At 40.5% G+C, this 27,620-nt stretch overlaps 1 protein-coding gene across 2 annotated transcripts; it reads right to left on the reverse strand.

Annotated features, from left to right (window-relative positions):
- Positions 1 to 658: 658 nt before the first annotated feature.
- On the reverse strand, positions 659 to 27,366 carry LOC136341727 (transcription factor SOX-11-like). 2 transcript variants are annotated; one of them, XM_066287018.1, is made up of 2 exons: positions 26,630 to 27,366; positions 659 to 6,828 (listed from the first exon to the last, which is right to left on the reverse strand). In XM_066287018.1, exons 1-2 carry the CDS (start codon positions 26,750 to 26,752, stop codon positions 5,959 to 5,961), a joined length of 993 nt encoding a protein of 330 aa, XP_066143115.1. In that variant the 5' UTR covers positions 26,753 to 27,366; the 3' UTR covers positions 659 to 5,958. The 2 variants fall into 2 exon arrangements, with proteins under 2 accessions (XP_066143115.1, XP_066143117.1); XM_066287020.1 differs by lacking the exon at positions 26,630 to 27,366 and adding an exon at positions 26,495 to 26,610.
- Positions 27,367 to 27,620: the final 254 nt, after the last annotated feature.

Raw genomic sequence — 27,620 nt, forward strand, 5'->3', positions numbered from 1 at the left:
TCAGTCTTAACCTTCCCGGCACTTCCGGGTAAATCGAAGCCTGACAACCAGTCACGGATTAGCCGGCTTCGAGGAAGGAAAATGGAAACTCCCTTATTGGACCTAACGAACTGTTATTTTTTAAGGGGGCGACCTTTCGGGAAAGCGATACTGACCGATTTCTCTTTAAATCACGCGTATCAGGCACACACCCATTTACATAACGGAAAATAATAATAGGGAAAATTAAGGGGACCGTCGAGCCTCAAGTCGCCACCAGCACGAGTGGTAGTCGTCGCACAAGTCTCGAAAAGCCCGCGGTGCACCCATAATTCTTCGCAAGAAAAAACCTCACTAGTGCCTTAAAAAATGAATGACTACGGGCCTTGAGGGTCTCTTAAAGCCGTTTCGGAATGCTTAAGTGGCCTCAAAAATTAAAGCAACCTCAAAAGTTTCCAACATCCAGTTTAGCTCGCCGCGACGCTGGTTTTTTCGGGAAATTGTAAGAAATATAAATTTTGCTGGGCGAAAACGGGAGTTTTTCTGCCCCGGCTTAGCTCAAGGCTCAGACACGTCGTACTTACCTTGGCGTCGCTCGGCGACCACTTTCCACCATGAATTTCCGCTCGGCTAGAGAGTTGGGGACGGATCTGGCGCAAGAAATGAAAATCGGTTTGAGTTAAATTGAAAAATCGTCATTTTTATTAGCCATATAATAATATATTTAACAGCAACTACGATACAAAATTTACACACTATATAATAACTTCAATATAGTAATATGATTATAATACATAGGATTTACAAAATGCGTGTATTTATCTTACATGAAAAAATATTGCTATACTCGTAATCTCTTCTGTAATTCGTTCACCAATAAGAAAAGTTAATAACAATGCGAAAAACCTATAACGAACGATCCCCTCGCTTATACAAACAAAAACGTCTTCGACCAGATTCTCAGAAAATTCAGAAAGCAGATCCTTCAAACATCAGCATCGTGATCGTTTATTAAAATTATTGCAACTTATATCGACGTTTCATAACGACCTCCTCTTCAATAATATAACAAAAACAATTTTTACAATATGAGCAATTTACAAGTTTTATGTACAAAACTGCCAATGAAGATGCAGACTATTACCCAAAAGTTACAGTCGAAAAGTGTTGGTTGTGTGTGCATGAAAGTTAGACACTTGTTTCTATAGGCTAACCAACCAGAATAATTTGACTTTTTAGTACCGAAATTTAAGTCGTTGTTGTGTTGATCAGCCCTTGTTAAACGTGTGCTTTGGTTCGACCTCACGAGCAGTCGAAGTCCTACAATCTAAGTCAGTCGAAACTTGCACAGGGGGCGCCAGTGCGCCGAAGCGTAATTAGGCCTTATCGGCCGCTGACGCCCCCCGGTGGTATTTCAGGTAACTCTGCAACTCCTCTTAACTACTTGGGTACAAAAATACACCGAATGTTACACTACTTTTTCATACTGTACCATTTCAGGCTCATAAAATTTTAAAATTCGAAAACTCTTTATATAAGGACAGTCGATCTAATTATTATTATTATTATTAATTATTAATTCTGGTTTTTTCACTTAATGGCCCTGGGTGCAAATGGGCGGCGAATGTAAGTTTAACCTGCCCATTTGCACCCCCACTAGCAATAATAATAATTATTGTAAATTCTAAACATTGAAAGCACATGTATTGACGCATGGCACGGGCGCCATCTTTATTATTCAATAATATCAATTTTTCTTTATTATAAGAATATCGTTGTCTACTCTAAATAATAAATTTCAAAACATTCTTTAATACCTTAGTAATGCTACCTTAGTTTAATTTGTGCATTGACTTGTTGTTTTCTGACGAGAACTGAAGCAGAAAGATGTAGAGAGAAAGACAGGAAATCATTACATTTCAGTATTATTTACAACAGATGATAGTGTGCATAACAAAGTTTAAATTTACCAAAACGGACTTCCCTATTCAGTTACAATAATACACAATCACGGATTACAGTCGAACCCTGTATAAACCACACAAGTCCCGAAAAACACGTAAATCAGATCCAAACGCAACCTTATCCTTACATCACTAGGAGTAGAAATTCAATATTACCGATTCGTACCCAATATAATAACACTAGTGTGATAAGACCCTCTTAACGGTACCGTCTGAGTGAGTTAGGTTAAGTACAAGATATTTTGGCCAATAACAATTGAACAATAATTATTATCGTGAGTGCCTTTGATGTAGCTACTTTTCGTTGGGGCCTCGTTGATTATACGAGGAGCCGATGAAATTGTTGTTTTTGCGGGAAAAATGCTCTTGAAGCCACTGCGTAATAAGATAATTTCTTAAAGAATAAGGTAAAATAATATATAATAAGCAAATAAGATAATGGAGGTGTTAATGGGTCTTGCAGTGACATCCGATGCCCAAAAGGAGTTTTCGGAAGGCGGGTTTTTTCGTTTTTAAAGGCGTTTTTGATTTAATGGTAAAGCGTAGTAAAAAACAAAATAAACGTGTATACGGGGAGAATTTGCGAACCAGCCAGCCAAATCTCTGGCCAGCGGTTTTTTGGCGGATTAAACCGGACGGCCCGCAGGCCCGCCGGATTTGAACTCGTGTAACTCGTATTGGAATTTTGTCATAAAGTCGACTTTTCTCAACATTGCTCCTTGTAATGTTAACGATGTTAACCCTAGAACGCCAAACACAGTTAAATTTCACGTATCATTTTGTTTAATTTAGTTCAGGTCGCTCTCAGTCCGTTGGGGGCGCACACTTTAGGCATATTTTAAATTTGTGCTGCCTTTGTGAGTTTTACGAATAATTGCTGATAACTACAAAACGTTATCTTTACTCTTCTTGGTAATCGTTCCTAATAGAATATAGCGAAAAAAGGAATTCTAATTTCAAAAGTAAATATTAGATGACGAGGATTTAGGGGGCAATTATTTACGTCGGTGATTTTAGTAACATGAGCGAAATTGAAGACAACGATGCGGAAATAGACATAGATTACTCTAGTAATGGAAGTATCGCCGGCAAGAACTATATTCCAAATGAAATGGAAGAGGGGGAGTATAACGAGAATTTGCAAAATTTATGGGATTGAAAGAAAAAGAAAACCTTTCACAATGCCTCGGTCGAAATTTTCAAGCTGAAAGTGCAGATTCAAACGGGGAAAACGGTTCGAGTTAAAATTTGAAAAAGAGGGTCTTAAACGGTCTAATAATCCGGCGAAAAGGGACAATGGAAAAGTCCCAGCCAAAAAAAAATGTGTTTGCTTAAAATCAGATCTTTCACATGCAAGCAAAAGTGCTACTGATCCCGCGTGTGCGTTTGAGTTATTTTTTTCAAACCATATTCTTCCTGAAATTCTAATTCGAACAAACGAAAACATATTCCAGTTGCGAGCTAAATATAAGTCCAAAATGCCGGCGCAGCTGCGACTTCCATGTCTAAATTCAAGGCCTCATTCGGACTAATCGTTCACCTAGGTATTGGGCAACGACGAGCAGGACGAGGTATGATTTTTTAATCGACACGTCATGATCTAGATGATGCATCTACCAGAAATGAGCGAAATGAAGTTACTACTTATGCAGCTATAAAACTGTGAGATCGGCTTACAAACAAATGGATTTTAAATTGCAAACGAAGTGCGTATCTCTGCATAGATGAACAATTGACCAGTCTCCGTGGTAGATGCCCTCTCTAGGAAGAAAGTACCTAATCAAGTAAATATGGCATCAAGATTGTGATGCTGCACGAAGTTGCCTTCAAAATGTACCTTCCGCGCTGGTTCATGTTTAGGGAAATCTAGAAATATTGAAGGAGCACCAACAGCCATAGTTACCGATTAGAAAAAATTAACCAGCTGCTCGTGGAATTGCACACCCAAGATCGACAACATGCAGATTTCGTAGAGCTGTTTTTACGAAAGACAGTACCTTAGTCTTCCAGAAACCAAAAAAAAGAAATTATTTTTTTAAGGATCATCGTCAACGCTCGCCACCAGGCAATACATCTAACGGTACCAAACGGGCCCTAGACACTTTCGATCAGATGAGCCAGGACATGTATTCTAATACAAAGGAAACGATGGCCCCTTGCTGTATTCTATAACACGATAAATATAGCTGCTGGGAATTCTTATATCGTCTAATGTGCGAACCGAATGCGCCCGGAAAATGGATGTTAAAACCTCAAGAGAAGCTGACTAGTCCATGGCAAGAAACAAAACTTCAGCCTGCATTACCTAGAGACCTGAAGGAATCTTTAGTGACGGTACTAAACATTGAAGAAAAAAAAGGGAATAAAACGAGAACAGCACGGAAAATCGCCTTGTTGCAGGCCACTCGGTAGGGAACATTAAATAATATATATTTTTAAATAAATTAAAGAAAATTAGCAAACTTTTATAAATATTTAGTTTTTCTCTCACTAGTTTCCTCGTCTTTAACGATAATTAAGATGTAATAAAAGTACAGCACCTGCCCGTGTAAAACATCGCGTTTTGTTAATGCGAAGGTGGAAAAAACTAACTTTGGCATTCTAGGGTTAATTGTAAACTAGCGTTGGAAGCCACCATAAAATGGACTTCGGCTATTTTTCGAGTGATTATGTACCTTCAGTTGGAGAACTTTCCAGAAGTAGATCATTATCTGCCTTTGGATCGGAAAAGCTGGAAATGGCGCGAAGTTCCTGCTTCGGTCGCCGAAACGTTGGAAAAGTTTTCTTTCTCGAACTGTGAAGAATCGGAAAAAATCAGATGTCTGGCAAAATTCGTTAATTCCTGTTAAAAAGTTGCGTTTGACCAGGCGCCCCATTTTTAAAAACTGCAGCAACCTCCTCTTTGAAGGCATCAAAAACGATTAAAACCTCGATACCTACACGTATCGCCTCCTAAATCCAAACCAAGCTAGACAGGATCAATGGAAAACCCACATTAAAGGTCATCTCCCATTAAAACCTTTAAAGTTATTAATTTCATAATACCTACAATCTAATAATAAAATACAATACACACAGCATGTTTCTGCCATATTGATCCCCATAAGGCCTAATTTTGATTGATAATGAGCAGTGATTCAAGAGAAGATTTCAAAACAACAATTATTCCTCTTTGATTGAGGTGTACGTTTGTTCTAGAGATGCAACGAAGAGAAGAAAAAAAAAATTTTTTTAATGTGAGATCTGGTTGTACGGTAAGTATGTAAGCGTTGGAATAACTCCTGTAAGGGCCGAAAGAAAAAATCGTTAAAAAATTTGTCCGCCGCAACTAGTGCGCAGTACACTTCGCGCATTAGTCCGGCCGATTTCAGACAATAAATTCGACATTAATAGCGGTAGACCTGCAAAGGTTTGAAGGGATAATAATTTTCGGCTTAAAATTGGAACACTTTTATGGGAATATACATTTTCGTTACATCTCTGATTAATGGTGAACTGACGTCAGAACAGAACCCTTAGACGACAACCTACAAAGCAGCAGCACCTGTAATAATGACTACTTAATCGGACTTCCTTTTGAATTTGACTAACCAAAACTAAATTGGTCATCAAACTACCGAATCAAATCACAGCCTGATATTGTGTCCCACGGCGCAGTTCTGCGCTGGAGGGAGCTTAAAAATCTGTCTAAACTAGAAAATCCGGAACGAGGCTCCGGCGCCATCTTACCAATAAGTAATAATAATGAGCTAGGCACTAACAACTGGTAAGTTAATGATTACAAAGAAAGACTGGTGAACCTAACAATGCCTGTTTCTCCTCGTTTTTATACAAATTAAACAAAAATGAGATCAAAACTGGGGTTAAATTATAGTAGTTAATAGTAAATATAAATATAAAAAACACCTCGCAGTAGCCTCACAAGACGGACTACCGACGGACGCTTTTGAGTTTAAACATCAATCGGCTCAACAACAATTGATTGTATTCGTCCAACAGTCTTGAAATTGCTCCCTCACAACAGCATCTCCACCTCCGCCCAATTATTGTCCATGGTGAAGAGGTCTCTAGGGCAGGTGAAGTCCAGATGGGACCCTGAACTGTTGGAGGTGGCGTCGAAGCTCGAATCAATGTCGGCGAATTTGGCTAGGTCGATCTCATCCATGGGGATGAGCTCTAAATTGTCTAGGTCATCTAATCCACCGGGGGTGATTTGGGTCATGCAGGTCAACCTTTCGTCCGGCTCTTCCTTGACTAAATGGACCCATGAGTCGTCGTATATTGTCGCACTCTCTGGGGAATCTGGAGTTTCACATGAGGGACTTGAGGGTACCTTGGCTAAGAAACTAATGGGAGGAAGCTGGGTAGTTGTGGTGGGCAGTCCTTGTCGGATTGAGTCGTATGGGTCATAGCTCAGCTCCATCCGACTCAAAGGCTCAACCTTGGGCTCGACACTCTCGACGGAAGTCAGACTCAGCTTATCTTTGAGCCTACTGGCAACAGCCTCTGGAACTGTAGGACGTCTATTATAAATCTTATCCTTGATCAAATCATTGTTATTGTTGCTGTCATTGCGCTTTGTTTTCTGCTTTCTCGAAGACTTCTTTGAAGCAGACTTAGGAGCAGGTTTCGCAGTCTTCTTTCTGGGACGATACTTATAGTCCGGATACTCCTTTTGGTGCAGCTGGCGAAGCCTCTCGGCTTCTTCAATGAAAGGCTTCCTTTCCTCGTCGTTGAGTAACTTCCAGCGTTTGCCCAAATTCTTGGAGATCTCGGCGTTGTGCATGTCTGGTGAAACCTCGCAAATTTTCCTGCGCTCTATCTGAGACCACACCATGAACGCGTTCATCGGCCTCTTGATGTGGTTCGGATTGTTCTTCTTGGTCTGCAACAGAAAGAAACGCTTCATTAGCATCAAAGCGGAAAAAATCCATAACGAGATATGTGTCGTGACCAGATTCAGTGGCTTTTTATAGCGTTAAGCCGCGGCAAGGACATACATAAACAATACAATCCATGTGTCCTTTCACGACTTGGACTCGCGCAAGTACGGAAGAAATTCAGAGTTTGCAGCACGCTCGGTATATCAAGGATAAGCGTGTGCGGTTTTTTTGACATACATAAATATTGTGAGTAACTTAGTTGTAGCTACACGTATGGAGATTTCTTTAGGTGGGTTTGAACGTTGCAAGAAGTTCAAGGCTTAACAAAAATTTATTACAATATTATCAGTTTAATTACGGTAGGGTACCGCGGCATTGGGTACTGCACATTTTTCTTTCTTATTGGAGAATTATTACCTTTTTGTTGACCGCCACAGGATTAAACCTGAATGCTATTATTATTGCTCAGATACCAGTTAATTATTCTGGTCAATCTTGGATAATGACAAAATAAGTGGTTGTCATAAATTGGATTAGTGTCTGAAAGGGGAAAGCTGTGTTCGGTAATAATTGAATTCTAAATTTTCAAACTGGTATAAGGAAGCACGTGATGATAAGGACTTGTTTAGTCTCAATGATGAATTTAATAAATCCAGATTTAATAGCCAAATAGAGGATCTAACAACTTTTAAGCCCGGACTTTAAAACAGTTTCGTAGCATAATTACTAATAGTGAATTTACAGGGGATTTAACAAATCAACGAGGTAAAGATTTAAGAGGTAAAACTGTATCTTCCAGTAGTTAATTTCGAACTCACTCCTTCTCGTTCTCCATTGCAGTAGCCACGTGCGGAACACACAAATAAAATCATTAAGAGTTGAAGAGATGCATTTATTAATTAACGCAACGAGAAAATGACGAGAAATTTGATCAAATCAACATCTGTGAAAAACCGAATCGAGGGTTGGAGATGTGACTCGATCAACAAGTAGCACTTGACTTCAGACGAATAAATGGCCGGAATTTAAGGTAATTTATGTCAAACACTCAGGAGGTAAACATTTTACTAACGCTTTATGTCCTATCCAATAGGAGATTTGTAATAATCCAACGAGCCAGTCATGTAAGGGTCAACACAAAATGAAATCCCAATTTGAGCTTAGAACGTCATCCAACATTAAATTTAATAAATCAGTTCTCAATTGCAGATATGCCAATTTGAGCTTCGTATTTGGAATACTGGATGTAACGCTATCCAGAACGAAAATCAACTCGTACAACCGAAAATAATGAAACCCCTGATTTGGAAAACTTGATTTAGGGGCTTAGACCCAATTGAAAAATCAAATTTATGGTAATTTATGTAGAAATCCTAGGTCAAGACATTAATGAAATTCTATACACGATTTAATAGTCGATTTAATCAAAGTCAATAGCATAAGAGGTAAAATCGACGGTAAAAGGGGTAACTTGAATCAAAATTGAATTTAGTAAATCGGTGCGCCATTGTAATTTATGAAAATGCTAAACGTGATTTAAGGGCTCTATTTCGAGCAATATAAATATCTGAATTTATGATAGTTCCCTGTTTATAAACCCAGAAGTGACCGTATTATTGAAAACTTATAGCTCATTCAACAGGAGAATTAATAAATCAATAGGTCTGTGATTTATGAGGCAAAAAGGGTTTTGTTCCGGGTTTATGATTCTAGACTAGATTTAAAATCAAAGAGTAAATGACTGAGTAAATCACGAGCATTCAAGCTTCCTGATCTGAAACACACGATTTGGAGTAATATAACGAGGGGAGAGAGGTATACTTTAGAGTTGATTTCCGGATGAGAAACGTGACTTTTATCGAATTCATCAAAATAAAGGAAAGTCTTCGTACGCTATAACCCACTCATGAGCCGTCTCAATTTCGCCAAGAAGTATTTTTAAGGAGCTGAGATAATTAGCAATCACCTACTTATGAGTAACTGTGCGAAGAACCTGAAGGATTACTTCAAGACTCTCAAATGGAGACAAATTGAAGACGATTCTTGATAAAATTAACTCACTTGAACTAGGCTTACGGAAGGATTAATTAAGCGACGGTTTCTCTATCATCGAACTGGACTGGGGTTTTCTATCGAAGTGGTGGTTATAGTTTAGAACAACAAACGCCCACTTAAAAGTCTACGTTTTCCACGAAAACAAGCAAAAATCCTGCGATTTTTCAGTTGTCGGTATAATTTCCAAACATCCTCCAACTACGAATCGTCAATGAGCACTCCAGGCGTTCCAAGAATGAGCACATGTGCCCGTTGCAATTACCCCACATACCTGACACAAAAATACACATATCTGTCGATAACCACCGAAATAAATTGGATTTACAATTTACACTGGATCACCGTTGGTGGTCGCTCCTATTTCCAGCCTCTTCGGCTATCAATACCCGAAGTGCATTTTAAACTTGACGCACAGATTTCCAGGCAAACAAACACCCGGCAACGTATCGATATCCAAAAAGCAATTACTCTGACCCACTTAAACCCTTGCCAGATGAAAAACACGATCTGGAACACTTGCTGCATTTTATTTGTACAAAAAAAAAACTCATAACCTTAATTGAGGTAACGTATTCGTTCCGTCCGACTGGGCGAAATTGTGAAAGACAGGGCTAAAAATGGGGGGTAATACGTTTGGTATCCTGCAAATGCACACTCTGTGGAAGACCACGGGGTATTAGGGCTATTTTCGGAAAATTAATGGAAAGTTATGTTGTTTTTCCACAAACATATAGGGCTTCCGGGGCTATTTTCTGCCCTTCTGGAGGGCGCAATTATTTGATGACAATGAGACTTGATACTGTCCTCGTTTCCGAGAACGTGACACAATAAAGGGCTCAAAACGCCGGAGACCTGGTGGTCTACCCTGATAAGAAGTGTCCAATTTCAGCTCTATTAACGCTCAGGCCGTTTAAGCCCATTATCTTGATTGTTTCGTGTAATATTAGCCTTTAGACTTTCATACTACGCACCCTTGTTCCCTTTCTTTTCACAGATTTCAAGACTTATCAATTCATTCAATTCGAAATGTCAACGTTCGTATTGTCCCTCGAGTGTCGCCAGATCCCAAGTGGCGACCCTGGAGTCGCAAAAATTACTTGAGCAAAACTGTCTTAAAATCGACTAAAACCCCTTGTTAAGGAGGGGAATGCATACAGAACGCTTGTTTTTTACAGAATTTTTTTCTGGGAAATTAACCTGCAATTTTCCCAGCTATTGTTGGCTGCACTAACTGCAAGGTACTTTTTTTTTTAATTCGCATTAGTCGGGTAACAATGGCGGCTTAAAATGTACAAGTTAAAAATCTGCGGTACACCGCGGAGTTCGGTAAAATCATCTGTAATACCAAAAAGGTTTCGTTAATTTTGGAAACGCGCTCTGTGCGAACCTAAAAATTTGCAAAAATTCCAAAACAGGCCACGTTTAAAGAAGAAAAAGGTCATGTTTTTTTTAGAAATAATTGTTGATAATTTTTTTACAGCGTTAAACAAGAAACGTTCCGAGTGGTTCGTGCAAGGGCCCATGAGATAGGGAACATTCTCTCAAAATTTGAGCGAAACCGGTCGAGCACTTTTCGAGTTATCGGGCGCCGCGTGCGAAATTTCGCATTTCGAGAAAAACGAGTTTAAAGTTTTAGAGAGCGCGAAGCACCGAACGTGCACGTTCAAACTTTCATTCCCGTTCTGCGAACGACTTTCAAAACACCTTTCAAGCAGATCTTCCCTTGGCAAGTCCTCTTATATCGGCAGAATGTTCACTGGCACATCTCGGAGGAGAGGAAGTGGGCGGTTGCGTTTTTCCAGTCCGAGTGTGTCCACTGCTCGTGCGGTCCTGCCGACACGATGCCTTCGCCTTTTTAGCAAGAACTGATACGAAAGAAAAACCGGAAATCGCTTTTCTCGGAATATTTCAAAGATGTTCTTCCATCGTTTCAACGGAAAAATAATTCAAATTTTTTTCCTCCACGTACTTCACCCCTTGAAAGGGGTTTGACGTGCTCTTGAAAATACCTGATTATTTTTCCGAGCAACGCGTAAGCCCGTTTTACGCTTCGATTCCGGCTTTTTTCCAGCAAAAACCGACTTGGACCGATGAATTCCAAATTGAATTGTTGCATAAGTAGGAAAAACGAAATCAAAATACTGTTTCGGATCCCTTTAGTTGGCACTGGATTAAGGAGGTGGAATCGCATGTGAATGATTGCGGGTCGTCAACCGAGCTAGACAACCTTAAGGGGGTGAATATATGATGACGTTACGTCTAGAAAAAGTTTCCGCGACGGGGAAAATTTATGGATGTCGGGTAACGGGAAAAGTTGAAAAGCAATGCGCCAGTTCACGTATGGCGTCATGAAACTGTGAGGCACGCACGTAGACCTGGATATCCCCATTTGTATGCCTGTCACGTAGTCCAGGCAATCAGATTGTGCTTATGTGCCCTGTATACCTTCGGTTTCATATTACAGCCCCTACTTGAATAATTCTGAATATCTCTTTTTGTGACAATCTCTATTTAGGGCTTAGCATGGAAATCCTGGCAAATTTTCGTGTCTTCTGTAAACTAGCGCATTTCTAGGAATATCGTTTCGAATGAAATTCGGTCTGGAAAGGGACGTTTTATTCGGCGAATTCCGGCTTAAATAACGGTTAGACAGCATAAACAAATTCTTGAACAAGTAGTGCATGGCGATTTATCACTGGAAAGTCTGGAAAATAACTGGTGGCGATTTTGTAGAGAATTTGCTTCGCAGGAATTAAAATTTTGCTTGTCGGATAGAAACCAACTGTTGCCTCCCCCAACTAACGTAATTAAGCCCCACCCAACAATTAGAAACTTTCCACGTGAAGAGTGCATTAGCTTTTATGTTCGCAACCCACTGGCGACATCGAAAGAAAAATTACCACTGAAGTACAACCACTCTAATGACTCGAGTTTGCCTCATAAAAGGTGTTACATGTTGTTTCGACATCCAGAATAATTAAAATCTAAACACGCCGATGATCTTTACCGGTACCTTGGCCCATATTGCGTCGATGATGGTTCCGATTCGAAACGCTCTGCTGCGCGTGGACGTCGGGAAACGGATGGAAAAAATGACGAACGAGTGATGTGTTTAAAAACTGCTAATTGGATTTAGCAAAGTATAAAATTCGCCATTATTAATTAATTTTACCATCTACATTGTTTCGTGCGGTGTGTCATAATCAGCCAGTTCAATTTGTGTAATTGCAGTTGAATAATCTGTGGAGGATTCATTTTTCATGGGTTTTCTAGTTGGGTGAAGCAACGTTTTTAATTGAATCGCTTTACCATCGATCCCGGCCTCAGGCTTGAAATTAATCCCTAGCCTAGAATGGGTTTTCAATGAACAATATACATTCGCAACAATTTCCCAAAACGATATTATCGCACGCATTAAACTCACTTCGAAATGGACACCCTTCCACTTGCTATCCATGTACATGGAAAAAAATTATGGAGACCTGCCGGGAAAGTCAATATATATCGGGTTCGCGTGTTGACACAAAGTCGTGATGTCATTTCCCTGTTTTATCACACGGCACATCTGCCGAACTAATGACCAACTTATTGGAAAAATACCGATATTATAGTAATTATTTCCTGCACGTAAATCATTTAAAGCCTATTCGGTTAGATAAGAGATTGAAAAAATAATATGATGTGAAAACTGCGTTATGGACGAGGGCGAGGGGATTTAATCCGGCTGGCCGGACGTGTTCAACCACGAACAACCCTAAGCTACCTCTACAACCCGTGATTTGTGACTTTAACACAATTGACCTGGAGTAAAGACCCCGGCACGCTATTCAAATCTGGAGTAACTTCAGGCTACCCGCAGAAACCGTGCGAGACTTGTCAATCATCTGCACAGTGGGGACTTTTCGCATCTCCTGCGTAGATATCTTACACCAAGAGCGGCCCCGCACACGTCCTGGTCAGAAAGTGTGGGGCAGTGTTTTAATCCAAACTGCCCGTTCTTGACAACTCTCGACACTGCCTATTAACCCGCAATGATTCCTGGTTATTTTTAACCCGAAGTGACTCCAAGTTAACGCACCGAACCGATTCGAATCGGTCGGCACAATCGGCATGTTTTTTATGCATGAAATTAAGTGCGTCTAAATCGACAAATGTTGAGCCTGGTGACTAATTTAATTCCTTAGCAACCACGAAAAAAATTCACTACAACTGCATAATGCAAAGAGATTGGTGAGTACTCGTTCCAATTAGGAGGTGAGGCAATTATGCTCCAAAGGCGTGTGCAAAAGGAGCGAAGACCACATTTGAAGCTTCATTTCGAGATGTGGCTATGTCTAATGGTATCTTTCCTGGGCAGAATCGCGCCAGATGGACCATGCTCAACTGCGTTTCGTCGTGTAAAATATTTTGCGCCCAATGAAGTGTGCTCTGTAATTACGCTCGCACTGGGTGTGCGAAAGAGAGAACGATTGAAGACACGTGACGTTAAAAAAAAAAAACATGTGGGAAAATTTAATGTCTCTCTTCAAAAGGATTATACCGAGATGCGTCCGTCGGGACATATTCCGAAAATATGCTCGAAACGGATATGCAAAAGGGGATATGACGCGCAACGTGGAAAAAATGCGGATACACTGCCCGTCGCAACGCAAAATGTTGGCAAAGAGCGCTACTAAAAGCGCAAATCTTTACGCAACAAGGTTTCGCGAGCATGCGCCCGGTGGGACCCACATTAAAATGAGGTACAAAACGCACGTGTGCAAAGTGACAACGCTGCGGCAAATTGGTGAAACTGGATAATCCGCGTTTGGTTAAATACTGTATTAATGAACAAACGTAACATCAATCGTCCAGAGGAATCGTGTGCCACTGCACGGTCAGCGGGACGCGGAATAAACTTTGCAATAATGCGCGTGCGAAAAAGAAAAAAAAAACTGGGAAGCTCCGGACGGAACACTGCGACCCAAATGGCTGAGTGACGTCTACTTAATAACTCAAACAGCTCCATGTGAGTAGCGAATGTTTGCAATTGATTAACAAGATATATCGTTATTGCATGCAGTAGGGTTTAGGGTGGACGAGTGTGAACGCAGCTTAACGACTCATATGCGGCTCTATATACGCCGTAAATATCTCGTATTTTATTGCGTGCACAGCAGTGACATTGGCCCGTAATTCCGGCCAGATGATGCCGTATTTATCGTTATAATTGCGAGTTTGCTGAGCTTTCGATATTTGCGTTTGGCAAGCTTGCACAAACACCCATCGAAAAGAAATAAACTCGGTTTACCGCAGCTGGTTTGATAAATGCGTATTACTACTGGTTTTGTTCGCAAGTTCACGGCGAACTAACTACTATTTCCAGTCGCGTCAGGACAACTTTCCTAATAAATAAAACATTAGTCGCAAACTCGGTCCAAGAACACACTAATTCGGCAATATAAGTTATGAAAACAAATCAATTACCCCGAATGTAAGTCCCCCGGCAGCGTACGCTCGGCCTTTTTTTGGTCGCCCCCCCCCTCCCTCCCTCCATGTCTCTCCCCCTCCTCCCTCCATTTCTCTCCCCCCTCGCTCCGAACGAATATTAACGACCCCTTTAAGTTTCCCCCTTTTGGTATCGATAAAAACATAAAGACGCAATAATAGCGCACAATAAATTAGAGTTATCTGGCACTTCTTTCATTTTTGCATTAGCTAACTGGTCTCATTCGTTAAAGAAGTGCCAGAAAAACCGGCCGGAGCGGCGCACAGTCATTTGTTCCGTTGGCTTATTTTTCTTTAAATCTGGCGACAACAAACGATGTCGTTTGTGAAATTAATGAAGCGCCCTCACAGGCTCTGTTAAAAGAATTATGACCGGCACGAGCTATAACCAACAACACTGTCGGTCCTTTTAAAACCGTCCGGATTAGAGGATGTCGTTAATCCGTCCAGCTCCGCCGCCGTTCAGGTGTTTTCTGGATAAACAAAAGACGAACGTGCGAATCGGCCTTAACGGCCAGGGCGAATAAATCAAGCGTGCGTCGGAGAAACAACGGCACGACGAAACAAGAGATCGCAGATCGCGGGTCACTGGGTTCACGGACTACTGGATCTCGTGGTAAAAAGTACATTTTTATTCCGACCGAGTACAACAAACTTTGATGTCGGTTTGTTCGCTCTGCCGGTGCCGTAGATCGTTAATTTTTTTCCGCTAATTTATTTTTATAGTTTTGAGATGCGTCGGACGCGATCCGCCTGGAAAGGAGGCAACTTTGAACCTCCCGCGACCCGAGGACGTAAATCAAATTTGTACTTGGAGCCAACTCAAGGTTTGAGCAGTGTCTTGTGTGGGTCGTCGTGTGCATCACGAATTCGGCTCGCGCAATGACGAGTCCAGGACGTAAAATAATAAAAGGACACTCTCGGAAATCCCGGGGATCCCCTAGCCGCAGTGACGTCACCTGCCTTGACCTCCGAAACTTCTAGCCCAAAAGTGGCAGCTAATCGCGCGGAACGAGCGTAGGACGTGAGGTTTCGCTATTCATGGTTTCCAGTGTTATACAGGGTGTGTTGTTGGCGAGGCAACTTTCGTAAATTTAACCAATGACTGCGAACGTAATTTTAAACAAAAAAAAAAATGTTGAAGTTGGCGATCGTGGAGCGATGATGAGCTTAAAATTTTAATAAAACGTCGAAAAAACTACTTTCAGATGTTGATCGTTTGACGTGTAACAGAAAACCTCAGAATTATCTAGCGTTAACATTGCCGAAAGCAATTTAAAACTTAATTGAAACTCATAATGGGACTCGAACGGTAAAAGTGATCCCAAGCGGCAACGCCGCAGTGAACCCTGGAAACTCGACCCTTTAAAGGGCCGCCTAAGTGAACTTCTCATTGGAATGCTCATGGAACGTTAAAGGAGCAATTGCTTCATCCTTTTCACGTACAGAGAGTTCAAGAATCACATAACGTTGACGTTTTAACCATAAAACCTATTGGACCCAAAAAACCTGTGTAACTACACCATATCTAGTTTATGCGGCTGCTTAGGGAGGTATTAAAATGAAATAAAGACGAAGCGACGTTGCCAATTCTAAAAGGATGGCTTCTTGGTTTTCCTGGGACCGTTCCCAACCCCAGTTATAAGGAACTCTTCTGTTTGATGTCCTCAATTATTGGTTAAATTTACGAAATTCACTTCACTGACACCCTGTAGATGAAGCTACTTATCTCAACTGATCAGTATTTTACGAATTTACGCGTTTCCATTTATTCTCATCGTCGCTTTTTCAATCATATATTCCGGAAGTTAAAGCCGCGTTAATAAACTGATAATGTTCATGGCTCACGCTGAGAAAGCCCATTTTTGTATGTGTGCAGAGGCTCACTCGAACCTCAACTCGGCTTAAATTCTTCATAAATCCACACAGATCGCCCTGAGCTCGAAACAAATTTTCCTAACAGAATACACCTAAGATTGTCCTAATCCGAAAGCGCGAAAATCTAGGTTGGAAGGGTCAGAAATCGGAGTGTCACATTACAAGCGTCACATCGGAAGCCGGTCACTTACGGCCGTTATTAACGGAAAATTCGCGTTTCCCGCGGTCGCTGCCGGAAATTGCTGCAATTTCACATTTTAAAAAGATCTTCACTTGTCTTTCCACTGAGTTTCACGGGGGGTTTTCCGGAGCCGAGCTCCCTTGTAACGGAACCCCGTGGAACCAGACGAAAACCATCGACGTCAGAATTTTGGCAAATCTAAAATTGTTCATTTTTTAGAATAATTCCGCGTTTTCCTACATTCTCCCAGCGAATCTCATCCATTCAGCATGATTGCATGTGGTTCGTGACTATACATATATAGAAACTTTAGAGGTCGGGCCTTGTATAGTTTAAGTTGAGTAATTTGTATAACTGTAGATCGGCCAAATCCGATTGAAAAGCCATAGAAGAACCCATTGTGCGTGATCGGACAAGAATATAATTTTACATTTTGTTTTAATGCTGAGCTTACAGAACGGCTGTGATTCGTTTCGAAAGCAATCGCCGATGATCTTGTTAAGCTTATAGCATTATCTGAACTTTGAGTTGGCTTCAATAAAAGGCTTTTAAATCGATCGCGATGGTGGGTTAGTGAATAAATCTGGGGCCGGACGGAGGCGCGAGACCACTTAGAATGGAGTGGCCCCAGAAATTTTTCAAAATTAACGATCATAATTCCTCATTTTATCTCCTGGTGCTTACACAAAACACGGCAATAACACTCGCGTTTGCAGGAAGCGATAAAAGCATAAAAACGTAATAACCATTATTCTTTTTTGAAGGATATGCTGGCAGAAGTAAAAACCTTGCTAAAAAGGAAACCCGATGACCTTACTACCACTGGCGATAATGTGCACAGGTTTTAAATAAGCATATAAATTCCCTCTTTCTCTCTCTTGTCGTTCTCGACGAGGAAATCGGTAATTACAGAATAAATCTATCTTTAGTATAAAAAAAATTCCCCTTAATCACGCCATTAGGGAACATTGCGCACGTGAGCTTATCACGTACGACAACACGCAGGATTTTGCTTGCAGCAGCTTTAATTGTTTCCCGTCAACTTAATTTATTATTCCTGCATACACTTTAACGTGTACGAAAATATAAACTCGAAACGAAATTACAGCAGTAATTAAATGCGTGGGAGGCCACGGGCCATGATGAACCTCGAAAGAAAATTGCGACCAATTTCACATGTTCGTGATATGTATGCATATGAAAAACTTGCTGGCAATTTTCGTGAAATACCAACGGTGTGGACTTGCTAAACACATACCTACTTAAATAGACATGTGGTAGGTAGATACAAACTAGCTGCCAGGAGCAAATGAATACGTGTTATCGCTCCACGTGTGTCGGTTATATCTAGTATGAGAATGTCTAGTGTAAACAAGTACCCTTTGGGATTATATTAACAACCCATCACCTACTTACGTACCATCTATTCAACACGTTTTTTTTTTTTTTTTTTTAATGGAGGCCATGTGGAAAATAGCTGCGCAAAAAATGTCGGTTCACACCATCCATATATCCTGACTGGACAACATGACAGCTCGGTCATAGAACCTTTTGCCATTGTTATTTATGGGCTTCCCATTCGGTGGAAAAAGGAAAATGAAAAATGCCCGACGGCTAGACAAAATAATTGATATGCTTTTGCTTCAAAACACACCTCCAGGCAGGGCAGGCTTGCATTTTTAACGAGACTGCAGGCTTTGATTGGATGATGTTTTTGCTTCAAGAGCTTCCCATTTCCAAATAGAAACAACAGACTTCGACAACGATTAAACTCGCCCCTGCGGTCCCCTGGTCGGCGAAGATACGCGACGTCCACACAGGGCGTTCGGCGACCGGTGCTGCACCAATTCGAACGAAAAATCAATTAGGTCCGCCGGTAATGGAGGTGCGGGGTGTCAAGCGTCGAAAATTCGTTTGACCTTATTTGCTTATGCAGATATTTAATTAAATATTCTGCCACAGGGTGCTCGCCCAGTACAGCGAAATTTTGTCGATGCGAAGAAGCGCAGGAAGAATTGGTGACGAGGCGAAAACCATCTCTCCACAGAAACACGGTAAAACGCGAGACCTGCACTTTTTCGATTTTATATTAATTTCGGTAGACCCATTAAGGAATAAACGTCACGAAATATACCATGATATTCAAAACCACCGAGCCCTTTCCTCTTGATCCCAGATGTTTATTTTTGCATTTCAAGCCCAATTCAATAAAAGCGGACCTCAAAGACAGCCCGCATTTTATCGGACCCCAGATCTAAAGCGAGCCAGAAAAACTTTCTCAGATGGATCTAGAAAAATAAATAAAACTTTCTGGATATCCTCTGGAAAGAAAACGAATGTCCGATTTGACGATGACACGTCGGCAGATAGCCAAAACCAAGATTTATCCTTTTGTTTCAGTATTTATTTCCTTGCGGTCAAGGAATTTGATTAATTGATTAAGTGGCACTTTATATGACTTGAGTAATGGAAAAATGCTCAATTAGTCGATCGATAAAAATCTCTCTCTCGCAGTGATGGGCCGGCCAAACAGGTTCGCCATAAGAGTACCGAGACTGGGAATAAAATTATGCGTTTAGGATAATGCACGTTTTCATGTTTCTTCCTTTTTCTTCCATTGCCGTTCGGATCATTAAATCGCTTGTTTCTTCTCCGGGTCTCGATCGCAACAGAATATCAGAAATAGGATTTAATGACTTGTTTTCCTTGACGGTACCGCCTGAGAACTCGCCCTGAAGACAGACGTATATACGCGACCAGCATCGGCATTAGTTCTTAAAGGAAACGCGTTGATAGAGATTAATCGATGTAACATTTATTTATTTCGAAAAAGATGGGAGTTTTTTTTTTCTAGGAGGGACCAAAATAGATCCCATTTGATTGAAAATTCAATAGAGCGTGATGCCTGGTTGACGACCATCAAACGGAATGGATGATTCGAAAAGTGCATAGATACGGACGTGGCTTTCAAATTGCCTATGTCCTGCTCTATTCTGCTCAGCAAACAGCTCTATATGAGTAGCATGTGTATTTTAGGAGGACGTACCCAACAGATAAGTACACACACGCTTTCGAAGGTCCATACTTTTATGAATTAATAATGTAAACAAGAGTGTAAATAGACGATACGATGTTTCGATTGAAAGCAAATTTCCACGTGTCATGGACATGAATACATCAAAAACTGGGTTTAAATTATTCCCGAGTGAAAAGCATTTATAAAGGCATGAGAGACGCGGTTTGGTTTTTACTTTCAGAATATTAATTTGGTTAAGACAAAACGGTCGAATTCAAAGGAATCCAACTCGACCTTAGCTGAATTCCCATCGGGCCTCTAGCTATTCTTTTGGAACGGTGGAATTTCCAAAATTTTGAAAACCACATGAAGATTTATTAAGTGTGACAAACCACTTCAAACGCGATTAAGTCTTGATAAATTTGCGGTCTCGTTGCAGCAATCTTAACCTGAAATAATGTAATCTAGCCCTATCCAACCTGACCTCGGGTACCCATTCTGAAGCGTTGTTTTTTCGCGGTTTCAGGAACATTTCGTCATACAAGTATTAAATCACTAGATAAACAAATGCAAATCACTTTAAGTCAGGATAAATCAATAAGTTGTAAAATCCTTTTATGCTGCGGGCTGGATCTTGGTAGGGAACTGTTAAACCTAGAAGACGCAATAAACCGAATTAAATTAAGTTTAACCACGTTTCGTTTTAAATGTCTACTTAAGTATTTCAATCGCTCTTCTCAGGCTTTCGAATTACCTAGTTACCGATTTATTAAATTTCAACTGGCTCGACCATTTCCTCCACCCAACTCGCACTCTTGCAAACGAATAACCTGACTCGCCCATAAAACAGATAAGGTCTATTGTGTCAAAGTCTAGAAATTAAGTCCAAAAGTAATTATGCAAGCAGTTCTGAATCGGCCAAGCGAAGTTGTTTCACATCAACGGCAAAGATAAAGAAATCATCATCAAAGGTTTTCCTTCAGCTGTTCCGTGCTGTTAAAGCTAATTGCATTAATTCTAGATGACCCTCTTAATAAAACAAACGACTAATAAACTCTGATTGATTTTATTGCGAACCGGGCCTCCGGCTTAACTTCTTTTATTTCTCGAGGAGATAAAGTTTTAAAAGGAGCCCCGTTACCATCCAGCGACTTTATGGTGTCATTTAGAGGAGCAAAGTCACCCCGAACTAAGTCCCTTATGTTAATACTCCTCCAGTCGTAAATAAAAAGGGACCAAACTTTAAATCTCCTTATTTCTGGTTTTCTATTCAAGCCAGATTGATAGAAGGATAGGGGAAAGGGGTCAGGGGCGGGAAGACTGGAAACACTAGGAGTGGTTTTCTATGGGCATCAGGGCGGACGCCGCTGGCGGGAAGAGACTACGAGGAGTAGAATAATGGCAAACGGCATAAACAAAAGCTTACGGAAAATCTGGAAATGGCCCCTTAAATTTCCAATAAACTTTATTATTTTCCGACTTTTTACGATTTAAAAATTATCTCTGTCCCGGATTTGTGCGCCGGAAAATCCTGCATTAAATCTCGCCAGACATTCTTATGCGAATCCGGGGTTTTTTCCCAATGCACCAACACGACAAGGTAAAATAATTGTTATGATATGTAACTGAGTCGAAAAAGTTAACAAGCGTGTATTCGTGGATCGATACGCTCCGTTTGTTTTGTAAGTGAAGGTGAAACTGGTCATTATTAGGTAATTTTTATAGAATAAATAGGCATGTCCGTCTAAGAGATTGCATAGTTTCTCTTGGGAAAGGCAGCGAATCTTTGAGCAACCGACTTTGATCTCCAATCATATGGCACTTTCGATTTGAAAAGGAGAGAAAATCGGAATGACAAGCTTTTTGATACAGAAAAAAAATCGGAATTTTGAGTTCTCATTTGAAGCCGTGAAACAATGGCGCGCCCCAAGGGAGTGATCCATCAGACGATTTAATTACGATAAATGTGCAATTAAATTGCAAATGTAGTGGACGTAATCGATAGAAGTTATTCCGTCGGTAAACATAACCAGTGTCAGTGTACAAATCCCGAAAACCACTCGTTTCATTCCTCGTTCAACCAAGACCGCCAAACGATCAAACCGAATTTGAAGGAACTTAATAAACCAAAAAACCAGAATTTTTAATTAGAAACCTCCTGAACCGGGATCGTGATTTAGACCATTTTAAATTGATTTACATGACACTTAAATTACATTTTAATCGATCGCACTTTTAGTCGGATTTAAGCAGGTCCAGACAGGCATAATCAAAAGTGGCTGTTGAAAATGCGTGAAACATAGTTTGTTCAAAATTTAGGACAACTCCCCCGGTGCTAGCGGACCAGCAGCCGAGATTCAAACCCGAATCCTGACGCCGATCTATGATCGAAAAGTGACGTGAAAGGGCGCGACTTGACAAGTCAGCTCCGGCTTTCGTCATTAACCATTGCGGGACGGTTTAAATTCGTTTACAACTTAAAGGGCACTCGGCGTTCTCGTGCCCCACTAGGTATTTTGCCCTGGTTTGATGCGATTTAGAGTCGTAGGTGTGCGGCCATAAACGAGACCATAAAACTAGTCACTTATGAACCATCGCTGGGACCGCGCAAACTGCCCCAAAATTTCGCAACTATTTTAGGCGGCAACGTGATCCGTTGAAATTCAAGGCGGAAGCGGGGGGGTGCGTCGTGCATTCACGAAACAACTGTTGAACGTGAAGGCCCAGCGGACGCGAATTTCAAAAAGTCGTTAAATAATTAATTAACGTTTTTCCCCCTCGGCTGATTGTGCCCGCTTCTACTCCATTTCCCGCTATTATCTATCCTCAGCTAGTGACACTTTTATCTCACGAATATAAAATTAATAAAGGCATAGTCAAGGCCAGCAACACGAAACAGTTCCGCAATATAAAATTTACATTTACCGAACGTTTTTTGCATTCGCAATAGCAACAAACGAGCTAAATAGACTGGCTGTCTATGCGTGTTGAGTCAGAAACCTTGAAAACCACCGTGAACATGCCAACAACCTGCGCTGTATTTTATAAGTGATTTCGCAACAGCTGATTGTGTGTGTGTGTGTGTGTGTGTCACTCACTTTTGCTTCAAATATAACATAAATGGTTGCCGAGATTATGGTAGGAAGCCTCACACCACCATCGGGGCTTCGAAATGCGAAACGCAGTTTCGGAAACTCACGGGAAAACCGCAGTGTTAACCGTGTTAACTCGGCGTTTCATCGGAATTCATATTTCGGATAAAGTCGCCCGGTTGCTTGGAACAATTACGCATCAGGGAAAGGTTAACAGCCGGACTGCATGGACACGTGGTGCGTCACATTTCTTCCGTTGCTTTTTGGGGGTCGAATCTAGACGGATTTTGTGGTATTGATCACTGGTGAATAACGAATTAGCCGTTAAGTACCAGCGAGTTTCGCCGAGAAGCCAAAGGAATCGTTCTTTTTTTTTGCCTGCCGGTGCGAACTTGCAGGGCGATTCTTGACCGCGGTCAGACTTGCATAATAATCATAATAAAAGTTTTATTCTCGGTTTTATCGCGAGCCTAATCGTCAATTTAATCCCTGTTTGGGTTTTCAGTTTTTATCGCTGTTTTAATTTAACACTGTATCCACGTTAAATTCCTCATCGTTAGGTGGATAGATAAAACAGATTGCTCCACACAGGGTTCTCGCTTCCTTCAAACTACATACGTGATTCCTAGCATTCGACTACATCTCAAAAATGTGAACCGAACTCTGTACCCCACGTTGAATTAGATAAGTGCCTATCTACCTAGCGTTGATTGGGACCCCCTTGTTCGCCATCGTGATAACCATCGTGACATCACGATGACAGGGATGTTACAGGAAAATAAGTAATTTAATCTATCGGTTTTGCACAGGCTTAGGAACAACCCAGGACCACATCACATACATTTCCTTATCAGAACTTCTATGCCACTGCTGCTGATCACTCCCTATGACTCATACTTATCGTTGTATGGGATTTTAGCAGCGAAAATCTCTCGCGTAAAGATCTCACAGGGTGCACCATTTTCAATTAATGTCGTGTAAATGTACTATTTAGATCCTCATTCTCAGCAAAATATGGTAAACACCCAAGGAATGTAAAAATCACATAAAAAATTGGACACTATATTTGAAAAAATTATAAATAAGCCCTAAGCGTCCTAGGACGATCATGTCGTAAAATTTGTGGATTGTAAGTTTGCCAGTGCAGCCATCTGTCACCGGAAATAGGCCCGCATACTAAGCCCAAGGAATGCATAATTTTTAAAGCATTATTCATTTCACTTGAAATGTAGCATTAGTAATGTTATAATAATTACTATTAGACCATGTGTGTTTCTTTCGACTTAAAATCAAAACAAATACAAAAATCCTGGCCCAACAAGTTGGAGAAACGTCCGAAATAAATTAGAGTTAGAGTGAAAAGAGAAAGCATATGGCTATTATAATGGGGAAAAAATTAACAGATGTCTCGCTGAGATGTCCTCAGGTTGTTTCATATAATAAATTGTTATATAAATATATCCCTAACTCTCTTACCTCCAGGAGGCAAAACCTCCTCGATGAATGTCCAACCCTTGGACTACCATTTAATACTGGAAACCGAGAATTATACGGGTGTAGAGATTTTAACAAGAGTGGGTACCTATTAGACTTAGGATTTCAGCTATGTGGAATTATCCTACGAATCATATTTTTACCGAATATAGAGCATACATTTTTACAATTGAGAGCTTTTACTTAATTATTCAGCAATCGCAAAATAATTTGGATGTTCCATATTCACTATGTAAGACGTTCACGTTTCTCTCTTCCATTATTAATATTTACTGTAAAAAAAAAACCTGGAGAAAATCAAAGAAAAATTGGTAAAATACAGAAAGACCTCCAGAAGATAGTGATTGTCTAAGTCATTGCCTGAGAAATTGGTAAAAATAACAGGACAAGAAAAAGGAGAAATGTGCTGCGACAGGGCAGTTGGTTGGAATGATTTTGGGGCACAGACTTAAGATATTGCAACTTATTTCAAAGCATTTTCGAAGTATTTTTAGGTATTTTCAGGTATTTCCAAGTTATTTCCGAGGCAAATATTTCGCGGTATTTCGAGATAATTCCGAGGTATTTTAAGGTATTTCTTAAGTTCTTTAGTGTAAAAAATGTCTTCAGAGATCTACTCTTTGGAAACTCTCCTAAAAACTTCCCGAGCGGATTCTTGTGTAAGCTACAGCTACTGAGACATATACATTAAGTGCTTATTTCAAATCACTTATTTGAAATTCTGAAGACAAACTCATCACTATTTCGAATCTGATTTACCGAAGCAAGCACCCCTTGAAACGTGTATTTAATATCATCTTTCCTTGGTTAACTCACATATCCCGTGTAAAGCGATAATCTTAGGCTACAACCTATAATCTAGTAAGTAGAGGTATCTCAGAATCCAACAACTCAATAAATACTTAAATTGGTCTTCTGCCATGTTCATGGGGCAAATAACGCGCAACATAATGTTGCTCGGAATTACATAGGAAGTCAAAAAGATGTGATGTTTCTATGTCACATGTTATGTATATGTTATGCCCTATAAAACGGTAATAGCTATAACCACGAAGCCAGCATTCTATGATGTGCATTGTGTTTGTCTTAGACGGTATGTAGACGCTGCATTAATTTGGTAAGTACACAAATTGCATGTGAAGCAAATAGGGAAACCCAGAATGAAGCTGTGGAAAAGGCGAAGTTCTCAGAAATTTTCAATTAATGCAAATTGGAAAGTTTTATAAGTAACTTTGAGAGCACTCGAAGACTACCAAGAAAACTACATACTCAACGCAAAAAATGGTAATAATCTAAGTATAGATACTCTGTTTATTTGCTGTAATAGGTATGCTCAAATATATGTCTCTTAGAGTACCTACCTACATAAAAGTAAGGAGAAAAGTACCTATAGAGCCTACAGATAAAAAATGCTTTAAGAGATATCACACTTAAGTATTTACCTAAAGAGATAAGGTACTTTTAGAATCAGAATCGTTTTCATTGAAATTGGGATGAAAAATAGTCTGTCCCCATAGGCTTAAACTACGCACATCGAGATGCACATGCATTTTTTTAATATTCAAAACATTTGCTTGAAAACCCAGTTCAAAACCTAATTCTAAAACTGACCTGTTTTGAATGGAATAAAGCCAGAATAAAGCCATCTGGCCCCGATGTTTATTTATCCATCAGATCATATCCTAAAGGTGCCTAACAACAAGTTTGACCTTCAACAAACTGCACGTTCAGGAAGGATTAGTATTCCTCATAAACCCAGAGGTATCAAGGAAATGTATATTTGCTATTGAGTGACTTAAGCAGTTAAATTTAATCGTGCATTTATAAGTTTGTTATCAGCAACATGATTAAACTGACTGAAATTGAGCGTATCAAGGTTATATGAAAGGTTCTGCTAATTTTGCTGGAAAAGGTTCATTAAATTTTAAGTCCAAAAGGTAAATTTGTTGCGAAAAATTAGAGTGATTTATGATGTAACTTAAAGGTAGATCGTGGGCTATATGAAGCACATAGGAGGTACTACCCACGCAGACTACGTACGCTCTTGAAACTCGTTCCAAAACTATTTTTACTGGCTAATTTTAGATTTTGGGTATGGACACCTGTTTAAGACCTTAGAGACTTAACAATGCCATAAGGCAGGTAGCAAAGACCCTTATGCAACCCCTTGGGAGGAGGATGGACCCTAAAACTAATTGTGATTCATAAACTGGACCATCAGGTAAAAGACCTAGAGGTATTGCATTTTCCTCTACATGGTATCTACTATTCAGCGTTACTTTGTAAGCAATTTTGAGAAATACTAAATAGAAACCGAACCCAGGGGGAGTTGACTGACGTCCTTCCCCCGCTTCCTTATGGGTGATTTTCTTTATTAGGGCAATGGTCCAGCGACCTATAACTTTGCAGGTATGGGGGCTCTAAGGAACTGTTCTATGTGGCTAAAAAATGACTTAAAAGGTTACCTTCTCGACAAAATTTGGTATAATCCATGGTAAATGAGTGGGTATCCGAAAATATGGTCACACTGCACTAATCGAAATTTTCGACAACACTTCGCACCCGGAAAAAAAGGAATTTCCTTAAAATCAAACACCTACCTGGGTGGCGTCGGAGTAAGGTGTTGACGAATTTTTATCGACTAGTTGGGAACCAAACACTGGTAACCCCCCATTTACGCTGGGGCTTTCTGAACGGGAACCCTCCATTTGCTGGGGCACCATAATATTCCAAAAACGAAAAGTTTGGTCACTCACGCACTTCTACGAAGAAAGTTTTTCGATATTTTTCTAAGTCCTCAAGTGTCGACTTCAGCTGAACACTTAGCTACTCTTGGCATAGCAATGTGACCGGACCGACTGCGTTAACGAATCTGACAACTCTGACTGGATGTTTTCAGTGTGTATCTTATTCACAGCTGTTCGAGCCTCCCCACCACTCAACTCTGGAGGGGGGAAAGAGTCATGCGCGAGATTCACAGCTGATTCAATTCTACCGACTACACACTACTGCTGGTGCGAGGTGCGAGATTTTGCCTTTACTTCCCTCTGAACGTTAAAATTTGTCAATTTTTCAAATTCAGTCCCAAAACTTACAAAAAAAAAAAAGAAAAAAAATCTGGAGCAAAATTTTTCGGAGGAAAAAACAATAACACTGAATGTAAACAGTCCGCAGCACACCAATCAGAATTAGGGAAACAAAAGTTTCAAAAACGAAAAACACTCGGCCTACTGACGGTTTGTCATTCGACGTTACCGCGACTGCCTCACAACGTCCATTACCAACCACACATCGCCAACGCCAAGATTCGGACTGATGGCTGATCGACGAAGCCGTAACGAAAGCAACCGCGATGTTCCGCTGTTTCTCGCGTTTGTGTATAAGTGATCCCCACCACTAGATTTAGTTAGTTCGTGATCGTGCCGTCGCCGATGCCAGAGGGCAGCACTTGACGGAGATGGTCCTCGATGGCAATTGTTTTAGTAAATGGATTGTGATATGGCCCAGTATTATTGTGATATGGGGTAACTGAGGAACTCGAGGTGAATATCAAATCCAAAGCGGACCATATACCTAAGCGTCAAACCGCGC

The sequence above is a fragment of the Euwallacea fornicatus genome, chromosome 10, assembly GCF_040115645.1.
Source record: "Euwallacea fornicatus isolate EFF26 chromosome 10, ASM4011564v1, whole genome shotgun sequence".
In the NCBI taxonomy this organism is placed as follows: Eukaryota; Metazoa; Arthropoda; class Insecta; order Coleoptera; family Curculionidae; genus Euwallacea; species Euwallacea fornicatus.

Bases quoted from the DNA above. Each gene is read 5' to 3' on its own strand.
- LOC136341727 (XM_066287018.1), bottom strand. From the start codon at position 26,752: ATGGTGCCCCAGCAAATGGAGGGTTCCCGTTCAGAAAGCCCCAGCGTA. The intron at 6,829-26,629 runs GTAGGTGTTTGA...TTTCTGTTGCAG, and splicing joins CTTACTCCGACGCCACCCAG to ACCAAGAAGAACAATCCGAA.